At 41.7% G+C, this 11725-nt stretch overlaps 2 protein-coding genes and 1 long non-coding RNA gene across 7 annotated transcripts; 1 reads left to right on the top strand and 2 right to left on the bottom strand.

The window, feature by feature from the left end:
* The first annotated feature begins 65 nt into the window (after positions 1-65).
* On the top strand, positions 66-4884 carry LOC111229378. 5 transcript variants are annotated; one of them, XM_022755687.1, is made up of 8 exons: positions 66-178; positions 391-433; positions 605-711; positions 800-969; positions 2110-2665; positions 3174-3307; positions 3953-4054; positions 4679-4884. In XM_022755687.1, exons 2-8 carry the CDS (start codon positions 400-402, stop codon positions 4755-4757), a joined length of 1182 nt encoding a protein of 393 aa, XP_022611408.1. In that variant the 5' UTR covers positions 66-178; positions 391-399; the 3' UTR covers positions 4758-4884. The 5 variants fall into 5 exon arrangements, with proteins under 5 accessions (XP_022611408.1, XP_022611409.1, XP_022611411.1 ...); XM_022755688.1 differs by having other exon boundaries at positions 66-204; XM_022755690.1 differs by lacking the exons at positions 605-711; positions 800-969 and having other exon boundaries at positions 2115-2665.
* An 852-nt stretch (positions 4885-5736) lies between these two features.
* nanos3 (nanos C2HC-type zinc finger 3) lies at positions 5737-6438 on the bottom strand. Its single transcript, XM_022755710.1, has one exon. The coding sequence runs from the start codon at positions 6436-6438 to the stop codon at positions 5737-5739; it is 702 nt and encodes a 233-aa protein (XP_022611431.1).
* An 892-nt stretch (positions 6439-7330) lies between these two features.
* Positions 7331-8297, bottom strand: LOC111229394. Its single transcript, XR_002665405.1, has 3 exons — positions 8254-8297; positions 7986-8154; positions 7331-7435 (listed from the first exon to the last, which is right to left on the bottom strand). It is a non-coding gene; the product is annotated as an uncharacterized LOC111229394 (long non-coding RNA).
* Positions 8298-11725: the final 3428 nt, after the last annotated feature.

Below are 11725 nucleotides of genomic sequence, written 5' to 3'. Positions count from 1 at the left end.
GACGACACACGCCCGTTACTGACGTAAATCTCGACGTAACGATACGTCTCTTGAGTCTACGGCTCAGGTGGGCAGTTGTAGTATGACCGTGAGAAAACAACAAAATTATCACTGTCTACAAGTTACTGGAAATTCATCTAATCAGGAATTGGTTATTTGAACTTCAACAAGTGCACAGGTCATATCTTTAACTTTCTTTATTGAGTAAGTGTAACTTATTTGATGTTAGCTAGCTAATAAATACATTTAGTGTTTTGAGAAGAAATGTCATAAAGAATTCATAGTTGGCTGTAAGCTAACCATCAAACATAGCAACGAAAAGCTGTACTTTTGGTAGCTTTATGTAACATTTCTCACAACGCCTTTTATTAAATTATTTTTCCTTTTTAGGAAGAGGAGATGGCCAAAGGGAAAGGAAAGATAAGCAGCAGCGGTAAAGGAGATGCTTTTGTCACATAATATAGACTTACTAAATGACAAATTCAGTTTTATGGGCTGTGTGTTGTTTCACTTTATTAATATCAAGCTCAGTTTAAGTGTTAATGAGCTCTAGTGATTCCCCATCACAGTCTTTGATAAATAGAGTTGGTCCTTCCGTTTTAAGATGGCGTAGCTCCAACCCAGCTTCGGTCTCTCAGGTCAAGGAAGAGGGAATGTCCAAGTGATGAAGTTCCCCAGACTGACAGTGCTCAGGCTACTCTCCATCAGCAGGTGATTTTGGTGATTAAGGCTAAACCCACTGCGTTTTTCACTGCAAATGGCAAATTGAAGTCATTCTCTTTTTTTTTTTAAATGTCAGGACAGGGAAGAAAATAATACAACAATGGTTGGCACACCACTACAGCATTCCCAGTCCCCTCTGCAGGACGGTGCTCTTATTACAAATCAACAGGATCAGGCAGTCAGACCGCCCTGTCTCACCAAACAAGATGATTTCAAAGAAGAAAGACATGCAGAAGAAACAAATGTGTATGTAACAAATATGATAGTTAACGCTTTTGAAGGGCAAGAAGAAACCACTGTCACCAGACCCAATAATGATTCTGAGTTGGAAGGCTTTAGAGTACATAATGATGATGTCACCAACAAGAGTGGGATGGAGGAAATAACTCCACAGGAAGGTAGTGGATCACCATCTCAAACATGCACTGATCAACTCCTGGTCTTCTTGCCAACCTCTGAAGAGGCTGATGGATCGTGTGCACCTGCTTTGGAGGAGCAACTAGATGCAAAGGATAACTCTCAGTGTAATTTGGAGAGAAACCATGAAACCAGCCAGGAAGACATGTCCAACACATGCATGGCTGATGTCAAGGATATCACAAAGGAGGCAGAAGCGGGCTTACCGGCCAAAAAAAAGCGAAGGATGGGCATGTGTGGTCTGACAGAGAGGGAGCGGAGTCATTTTTTGCAGACACAAAAGCCTGAAAAAGGGCAGAACAGAATGGAGAGAGTTGAAAAGCAAATTTATAATAGTAACACAGCTGACCTTGCAGCTCAGGAAGAGATTATAGCTTCACTCCTCTGTCCATCCTCACCTCTATCCATCCCAGCAGACCGTATCACTGAGCAGAGGAAAGCAGAGATAGAACTTCAGTCCAATCTCTGTGGAGGGGATGACAGGTCAGGATCATGTTGTGAGGAATCCAAACTGCATGTTAAATATAAAAAAATTCTATGTTCTCAGTTTAAGTTTTGGGTTATTGAGAAGAAGATTTGCTTCATGTACGAATTAAGTACTGTTAGACTAATTATAGTTTACTTACAGTAGAATTACAGGTTTAAAAATCCACTTGAGTAAAACTGGTTTTAATTTGAAAAATTGGAAATTGCAAAATAAAGTGCACAATTCCTTACTTCCTTCCTTCCTTGCAAACTTCTCTGCCATGGGCTTACGACAAGTCAACATCATCTTTAATCTAGGATGTATGCATTTCAACTATAGTTATGTACACTGCTTCAGTAAAAACTCAAGAAGAGTTTAAGTGAAATAACAGACTTAGAAACAGTCCAAAACACACAAACATACAACCAATAAGACACTCTATTACAGTAACAGGTCCAAATATAATTTCCTCTTTGATGATAACATTGTTTGTTAACACACAGGGCAGAAAACGAAGTCCACATCGCTGTCACAACCTCAGACAGTACCGGTACTGTGTGTGATCCAGGCTGCTCAGAGGGAAAGAGCTGTGAGGCTGAAGGAGGCACAGAGGCTGGTCCAGAACAAACTAGTGAGCCAAAGTCAGATCAACCCGCACAGGATGAAGTGGAGGAGCATTTGGGGAATCTGGAGCAACAACGGGAAATTGCGGGAAGTACAAGTGAGATTATGACTCAAACACCTGAGACACAACAAACAAGGAAAGAAGGAGAAGATCGGTCAACAGAAGTAGACTGTAGTCCTGCTGTCAGTTTATACACTAACCCAACTCAAAGTGAGGAATCTGAGAAGAAGGATGGCAGTGAGGCTTCCTCTCTGCATGTGCATACAGGGACCAAAACAAGATCTGAGGGGAAAGAAGAGATGATGGCTGATGCCGTTGTTGGAGTTGAAGCAGAGGGATCTTCATCCACATTCAACCAGCCAGGAGGATTAAACTGTGGCTCTGTTGAGCTTTGTGAAGCTGCAGGGACACCTGGCTCAGAAAGGAAAGAGAGTGTGAGTGGTGGCTCCAGAACCTAATAACCAGGATTGATAGGGAAAAACACTAGTTTAGTGAAGCTCATAATGTCAGGTTTTTTTGACAATTAAGTCAACACGACTAGTAGTAGCCAGTTATCAAAAGAAACTACTAAATATTTGCAGGGTCAAGCCCCTCAAATGTGAATATTTGCTGCTCTTCTCTGTTTTATATCATGAGCAGCTGAATATCTTTGGGTTTTGAACTGTTGGTTGGACAAAACAAGCGATCTGACAATGTTACATTAGGCTCTCTGAATTTGTGATTGGTGTTTTCACTTTTTTCTTACATAGATTACATACATACCGTATCTGTAAGTTTTTATAGACATCTTAGTTCAATGAGTTTAATAAGTATTTAAGGCAAAATACTGCAACTAATACTTTCTGAAAGGCTGTTACTGTCACTCTTACTGCCTTAACAGTTTATGTTACCATGTACCTTAAAACTCTTCAGAAACGGTTGATTTATTTTTGTTGCCAACAGTGTGATCCTGATGATGAACGTGGTCCTTCTACTGTGAACACTGAGCGCACTAAGACCAGGGACACCACTGACCCGTATGGATCTGGAAGCTTAGATTACGTGTCGGACTCGCAGCTGAACACGATTGTACTGATGTAAGGAAGCAGGGGAGAGGGTTTAAAGGTTCCATATTGTAGAAAGTGAGATGCCCATGTTTTAGGTTCTATATTAATACTGTGAACGTATCAAGCTGTGCAATCCATGGACAAAATCCATTCAGCCCGTATTCAGAAACTGAGCATAAAAACAAGCTATCAGGACTTCTGTAACTTTGTGATGTCACAACAAACCAGCAACCACCCTCACCTATGCCCCCAGCGGGGCCCATCTGGACCCAGCGTCCAGCCTTGCAGGATTTGTTTTTTCTGAGTGTTTACCTGAAATCTGCTGTTTTTATTTGATCATGCAGAAATCAGTCAGCCAATCAGAAGAGAGGCTCAGAGCCTCCAGAGATGTAAAACTACACTGAGATGGTTTTTGGTACTAAAATCCACAAATATATTTTCTTATTTATATCAAAACTTCAAATAAAACTCCAGAAAATGTTATAATACGTGACCTTTAAATCCCACAAGGACTTGGTCAATTCAGATAAACATGTTTAATTTTGCTTAATTTTTTATTCTTTATCTTCAAGAGGACATCAATATTTTTAACAAAAATTTTCCTGACATAAAGGATGTTACAAGCTTATACACCTCTCTTTTCCTATCCAACTTTTTTACTTTCTTCCCATACAGTGAGGAGGTGGTGATGGAGGAGGCAGATCCTGGTTCCTCAGACTGTCATGAAGATGCCACAGACCTGATCTGTGGGCTCATCAGAGAACTCTCCTCTCTAAAGTTAGTAAATTAAATTCTCTTTTTATCCATTTAATCTGTTTTTGATCCCTTTTTTATTCTTGTCCTTTTTTCTAACCTCCCCCCTGCATAGAGCACCTGCATGCTTGTCTCTCCTCCCAGAGTTGAACTTTTGACTTGAAATACCATTGGTCAGTTTCAGCTGCTTTTCATATCTTTCTCTGTGCTCTGATTGGTTGGAGTGTGTAGTCAGCTCTGTCAGCTGTAGACTGCTTGGCACCTTTTGCAAAGGCCACCACAGGGACACTGCACCTTGTCTGCTGATATAATTCCTTGGTCCATAAATTTTAAGATTTGGGGGAGAAACAAAAATATTAGAAACGACTTGACGATTTGTTGTCACAATGTTTTTTGAGATTTGGATTAAAAAGGAGGAATGTACTTATTTGCTAATTTGAACATGTGGTGAAATACTTATTCTTTTATTCTTTGGCTTTTCTCTCACACTCCTCCTCCTACTATCTATTATAGCCCCCCCCCCCTTGTCACTTATCCTTTACTGAACAGTACTTATTGTCAAAACCCATTCTGGTAAAAAAAAAAAAAAACATTGAATTGTTCACAAACCTGACAATCAGCATCTGTCCTCTTGCTGCTCTCTCCTAGTCGAAAGGTCATGGCCACACATAGGGAGCTGGAGAACCTGCGACGTGGCAGTAAAACTCCAAGGAGCTCCAACCGTTGAGGTACCCGCCGTCCTGAGTTTACTGTTGCCCCAATGGTTCATGGGTAATGAAGGCACTTGTGGCCTGATACAAACCTTTAATATTTCATTGTGAATCTATTGGAATGTTGAGTTTAATGGCTTTGATGTTTTGGTTCTCCCCAATTAAAGCTTGCTGTTGTCTATTAAATCAGTAATCTGATATGCAAATATCTGGAATTAGTGATTTGTTGAGAGGTTAATCTGCCCTTCACGGCAGGCTTAATTATTCTGTTCAAGATTTTAAAAGAATGGAGAGTGATGACAACGCATACAAACGCAGATTTAGTCACTTTAGACATGTATAACTTCTGGCATACAAGAATATTCACAGAAATTTTAACAAAGTTTTTTCACAAAGTGAGAAGAGCTGAAACGGCATTTTTAGAAGAACCACACATACAATATTCAAAATAAAATAACATGCCTCAGGAACATCTCAGAACAAGAACAAGTCACTCATATTTTAAAAATTTAAAATTTTGACATGGTCACATGATGTTTACATGCTGTGGTTAAGTTATTACTGATAACTGTAGGTCTTATAAAGTTTTGATAGTGTTACAATCCTTCAATGCATGGGCAGGAAATATGAAGTTGGACATCAGTCGGCCACGTTTTAAAAATATGTAAAACAAACATACATTTTCCTTTGAAACATGTTTTTTCTTCTTCTCCCAAACATAATATCTGGCAGTCGTCCTGCTAGATAAAATTACCTCACGAAATCCACCAACTCCAAAACAGACGCTGTCAAAGTAGGCTAGGCCGACAAAAGACCAGCTGCAAAACAGCTCCAATCAGAGGGCTTCAAGCAAAACGCACCAAAGCATGCAAATGAAATCCAAACCAAAACACTCAAAAGCAAAAACACACTAATGCTATTCAACAAAAAAAAATCACACATAAATAGGATTCCGCCGTCTGTGCAGTGTCTTATAGCTACCTGCCACCTGTTGGCTCAGCGTCTGGACTTGGCGTACACGGAGCTGTACGCGCTGTCCACCCTCGGACAGAAGCGCTTGGTGTGAGCTTTGGCCCCCGTGGCTCCGCAGAGGGGACACACGTACTGCCGCAGATATGGACACAAAACCTCTCCTGCCTGGTTCTTCAGCCAGTGAGATCCGTAAACCAGCTCAGACTCCCCGTTGTGCCTGCAGAAGCTGCAGAACATGCGCTCAGGGGATGGAGGTGTCGCTGGCGGCTCAGGTGTTTTGAAACGAGTCGTCTTAGACGTCTTCTTGCGGTCTTTTGGCCCCCGGGATCCCGGAGGTTTTGACACTGGTTTAAAATCCACCGCATCGGGCGTATCATCACGAACGGAGTCTGGTGCGTGCCACAAACCATGAGCCAGGTGCTGTTGAGTAACGGAACCTGGCGGTGCAAATTCACCTGGCGGTGCAAATTCACCTGGCGCACAGTTTTCCCCACAGCCACTTTGGATAACTGCATTATTGCGCACAGATACCGAAGTCTTGCACAGATCATCAGATTCCGAGCGCGAGAGGGCTGGCAGTGAGGACTCAGTGGCGGTGTTCCGTGCCAGGATCTCTCTGATTGTGTTCGACAGTCCCATGTAGTCTCTCCAGGGCTGGAAACTGTTGCTGTCGGACTCCATGAAGCGCGGCTGGTGCTGAAAGAGACTCCAAACCATAAGGTTCATTCTAGCACCTTCTCGTTTTTTCGCTTGGTCTGCCAGACTCACCCTTAATGAGACGATCGAGTTTTGGTCTTTGGAATAACGATGTAAAGGACTGCAGACACACGGCGCCAGGCGCGCATAAAAAAAAGTTGTGATTGGTAATTGAGTACAAGTGGTGATCAAGTACACACTCCCCGCGGTGCCTGCAGCCAATCACATGAGCTCATGCAGCAGGCGTGCAGGTCAGTTAACTTCTCAACTTCATCCTCATGCACACTCACACCCCGCTTGCACAACAAGAAGCCACATAGTTTTATCATTTTTTGACTTTTTGTTTTTAATATTAAATATCATATAAATGATGATTTAAGGAAAGCAAGTAAAGCAGGGTGTTCAAATAAGAAGAATAGATGTAGAGGCTTAGAATTAGAAGCTAGAATTAGACACTAAGGAGGCACCAGATATTACACGTCCCTATAAAGCAGAACATCACCATGTCACCTGCTTTTTACAGTTCACACTAATTAAATGAATACAATAGTCATATTTTAACATAATGACTATACATACAATAACATTTTGAAAACAAAACAACCCCTCCACCCACCATCCTATCTACCTCTATGCTACACATTGACAATGTGTCAAGAAAATGTGGTATTTAAAGTGACCTTGTATTTGAATTTTGTATTCTGCTATTTCAGAGCTATTTTTAGGTACAGGATAAATTCCCAGTCATAATATGCCACCATAAGAAAGCTTTGTATTGTATTGGCAATACTTGGTCACAACAGCCAAAATCCATTCATCATCACACTCAAATAGTGCCATGTCAAAATGGAAAAAATACACATATATTCAGTCTTTATTGATGATTTTAAAAATTGAAAATATTAAATTTACTGTAGCGACTGCAGTGTATTAAAATGACCAGTCCAGGTGTGGAGCCCGTGGTGTGTGCACTATCCTGTCTGCCCTGCCGTCCCATGTCTCTGACTGGTGATCAACCTCTGTGGCTCTGAAGGACAAGAGAGGAGCCAGAGAGGGTCAAGGACTAACAGCAGTAAAGTAGGAACATAAAAACAAATTTTGGTCTAACAAGTGCAAATGGAGCTTTACATATAGGACTCATACAGTGTAAAAATCTCATGCCTTCATATTGACGTTTGCCTTATGAATTAACTGTTAGTGTAAACATTTATGTCAGCTTGTTGGGTCAAACTGAAGCATGTAGAAATTCAACTTATTTGCATGTATAGTGCACTCTGTTGGATAAATGTTAACCCAACAGCAACAACAAAACCAGATTGTACTCATTAAATAAAGTAACTGACAAAGAGGGAGCACAGGAATAGAGTATCAGGGCAGACAAAGATTGTAAGAAAAAGCCAGACCTAAAAAACACAATTCATATTTGGCCTATATGATACTGTTGTTGCAGGTCAATATATTCATGATTCAATAACATAACATAATATTGCGGTTAATACTTTGCATTTTTTATGTATATTATCATTGATCCAGATTGGATCTACAAACACCTGCTGTCAGATTGGGTCTTGACTAACCTGCAGTTGTATGATAGATTGAGGGCAGTGTAGAGCTCAGGAGTGCTCGGAGTTTGAACGCTGACTCTTCCCTTATGTAACGCAGAGAGAGCAGCTGTCGCTGACCCGGTGGACGATGGAGTGATGGGAAGACAACCAGACACGCTGGTGGGCCCCAAACCTGAGAAATCTAGAGTCGATACACATGATGCGTTTAGGGCTTTTGGAGTAAAATCATTTCACCACATTAAAACATCAGCCTCTTACCATTCCACCCCTGCATACTCACTGAGCGCAGTGCTGTCTCTTCTGTTGCCACTTGGTGCTCCTTTACCAAACACAGGTGAGTCACACAAATACTGCTGCTTCATGAGAGAAGCCTTCTGTTGCTCAAAATCACGCCGCTGTAGACAATAAAATAAAATTTACACAGTAATAGTAACAGTAACATCCCCCAGCCTACCTCATTTATTTGCTCTATCCCTGTATTTCTACTACATTTCCTAAATCAGAAACGACCTCCAGCATATGACAAAATGATCCAAGCGGTTGTCATACATCCTTTAACAGTTGTCCATGCTTCATTTTCTTCTGACCTCATGGCTAAGTCGGATGGCAGCGTTGGTGAAGGACTGCCTCTCTCTTTCAAAAGTCCTCCTCTGATGATCGAGCTCTGCCCACCGCACCTGAAGACGTTCCCACTCTTCCAAAAAGTATGAATCCGCCAGTTCAGAGGGGACAGGTGAGGCAAGGCTGCCCTACAGACAGAAACCAAGGAGTGTGGTTCTAAGTCTGACACTAGAAAAAGGTTCATAAGAGAAAGTGTGTGTATGGATGATAGAGAATTGTACCTGCAACAGTTGCTGTTGTAATCTGATGAGCTGTTGACTCTCTTTCAGTTCAGTTTCTAGTTGAACCAACAGCTTGTCATGGTCAGTACCAACACCAGCATGACCTACTTTCAGGAAACGCCACATGTTCATTGTATTCTTTAGACTTGTGTTCCTCAATTACTGGTTTGGCAAAACTAAATTAAAACTCGCTATGGTCATCATAAAAAGGCACAAAAAATTATTGGGTCAATTTAAAGATTGTTATTTGTGAAGTCGGTGTTGACCTTCAGATAGGACGTCGCCCAGGCTCCTCTGCACCTTCCTCCAACTCTGAACCACACCTCCTGTCACATGGTCACCAAGCACTGCCTCAGCTTGATCCAACTTTTTGTCTTTGTTTTTTGCCTCATCCTGAATATCCACTGAGTCCGACAGCATCTTTAAAAGGTGAGACTGGTTTGTTATGTTGAATACTTATCTTTGGTTCAGCATTATGACTTTCAAGACTGCGTGGGCGTTATTGGAAACAGTACTTGACAAAACAACCTTACTACAAGGTTCCTCCAGGGGCTGTGTTAGAGCTTTTGATTCCTTTACACTCATTCCAACTGCTCTGTTGCCATTTTTCATGGTGGCTTAAAGGTTCAATGGATGAACAGCTAAGAAATGGATCTTGTCTTGGGACTGTTTTGTCAATGGCTGTATCCAAGATCAAAAATGAACTTTCAAACTCAGCCTTTAAGCCAAAATGGTCAAAATATCCGTAAATGGTCAGGAAAGAAAATGATCATTTAAACGTCTATCTACATGACAACTGGACAAAGTCTGCTGCTGCATCATTGGCTGAGGAAGATTGAGTGATACAGATGATATAAACCTCGAGGTGAGATTATTTATACCTGTCCATTTTAAAATCATCCTTTTCTAATATATTGACGTGGTCTTTAGCAGACCAAAATCCGTTACTAACTGTCACTAGCCTTAGTTAAAGTCTCTCTTCCTTACCTGCTCCATGTCGCCTCTGAGTGCATGAAGTAAAGTGGTGAGGCTGTGGCGCAGCTTCATCGCCTCTCTGAGCTCTGCTTCTCTGCGCTCCAGCATCAGGCGTAGTGCCGCTTCTTCTCGTCTACAAGGCGGAGAGAGCAAGTTAGGATTAGAAGGAGGTGGGGAATGACAGGAAAAGACCAGAAGGGACAGGATAATAACAGCCAACCTACTTTGCAGTAGACCTTAATGATCTGATCGGCTGTTCTCGTTTGCTTCGGCCTCCAGGTGGAAAGTTCAACACCTCTATAGCTGTAAAGGAAAATGCAAGGTGGTAAATTTTGAGTGGTTTTAGTAAATATTTCATATATCAGCAAATAGCTGAGAGGCTTATTCTGTGGATTAATCTGGGTGTGCCTCACAGGGTCCTCTCTCCCTGTGTCTGTCAGTGAGCTGTGACATTCGCTCCCTCAGTCTGTTGCTGTGCTGCTCTCGACGTCTCAGCTCTGCCTCCTGCTGGTTACTGCGCAACTGCAGACGGGTGCACTGGCAAGCAGAAAAGGATGCGTTTGGAAGGGGGGGGGGGGGGGGGTGTTCTGATAATGATATATTCCACAGTGCATGTCATCAGACGCGTACACCTTACTTTTGCCTGCTCACACCTCAGCATGTCCTGGAGCCTGGCCACATGCTCATCCATCTCTTTCAGTTGCTCCTACAAGATACAAGTTAGTTTTTTTCCCCTAGAAAGTAGCAGCACTGTCATTCACTTCTTTTCCACTTACTCTGAGTGAGTCTCCCTGCTCTCTGTGCTCCTCCCTGTCAGCCCACCAGGAGGCACTGGGAGAGAGCTCATTCACAGAGTTGGGGCTGGGCTCCCTAAACAGGTAGTTGCCTGTAATAATAGACAAGAGAAGCATGAACAAAGGACAAAACGATGCTGGTAAGTGATGGGAAAGGAAGTTGTATCAAGTTTGAATGGATTGTTTTTCCAACACCACTGGGCTGGAGGTTTTGGATCATGTATCTACATTTCAGGCAAAAGGGGATGTTATTACCTGAGTAGTCCTGGTGTCTTCCAACTTGCCTCTGGACAAACCTGGAAGCCATCTGGATCCCATATTCACATATAAGCAACAAAAGGACAGTTTATTCCCATGCAAATCGAACTGGTTTGCACCTCCACAGGATCTACACAATAGGTGCACTAACATTTCTGCACAAATATGTACTTTGAATACTGTAAATGACAAACCTTACTACAGGAACAACAGATCAGTTCACATGTAGTGGCTCACCTGAGCAGGAAAACTTCCTCAGGCAGCTGCTGCCTCTTTTACTTCCAGGTGATGGCACTTCTGCTAATTACAACTGCCACTGGGCTGAAACAAGGAAGCTTCAGGATTTAAAATGATTCAGTCAAACTGCTTCTTACCAAACTTTAACTTGTGCTCAGGTTTCATATTATCTACCTCTTTTTTATATAAGGTGGCTTCTGACAGTGTTGTGGGTCATATTTAAAAAATAAATAAATAAAAGGGATGATGGGAGGAGCAAACCTGATAATCTGTGAGACACACCCAGATTTAGACCTACACACTCAGCTGATTTATAAGATTAGCATTTATCAAATCATCTATGGAACATGAAACTATTTTATGTCCCAAATTTCACATTATGTCAGCATGTGGTGTCAACTTGTTAAGGGAATTTGAGCTTGCTATTGTTAAGAGCATAAATGGAGTGAACAAAACACATTTTTCCAACACCTTTAGTTTTTCTTTACATATACATTACAAATCAATATCAATAAATCAGTTTTGGAAATCCTCCAGGACCATCTCTGGACATGAATAACAACCCAAAGTTGACACATCATGATTCACGTGAATTTACGGTGAGTTAATGTTGCTGCCTGTCTGGTATTATCCTGTAGATTTTTCA

The sequence above is a fragment of the Seriola dumerili genome, unplaced genomic scaffold, assembly GCF_002260705.1.
Source record: "Seriola dumerili isolate Sdu_G_001 unplaced genomic scaffold, Sdu_1.0 BDQW01000230.1, whole genome shotgun sequence".
Lineage (NCBI taxonomy): Eukaryota > Metazoa > Chordata > Actinopteri > Carangiformes > Carangidae > Seriola > Seriola dumerili.
Note: the sequence above shows the minus strand (reverse complement) of the source record. Positions and strands in the feature narration are given on the sequence as shown.

What these genes read in the sequence shown, in the direction of transcription:
- LOC111229378 (XM_022755687.1), top strand. Translation starts at nt 400, where the DNA reads ATGGCCAAAGGGAAAGGAAAGATAAGCAGCAGCG. An exon ending in AGGCTACTCTCCATCAGCAG is followed by an intron (nt 712 to 799) that starts GTGATTTTGGTG and finishes TTTAAATGTCAG; the next exon opens with GACAGGGAAGAAAATAATAC. An exon ending in AGAGAACTCTCCTCTCTAAA is followed by an intron (nt 4,055 to 4,678) that starts GTTAGTAAATTA and finishes GCTCTCTCCTAG; the next exon opens with TCGAAAGGTCATGGCCACAC.
- nanos3 (XM_022755710.1), bottom strand. Translation starts at nt 6,438, where the DNA reads ATGAACCTTATGGTTTGGAGTCTCTTTCAGCACCAGCCGCGCTTCATG.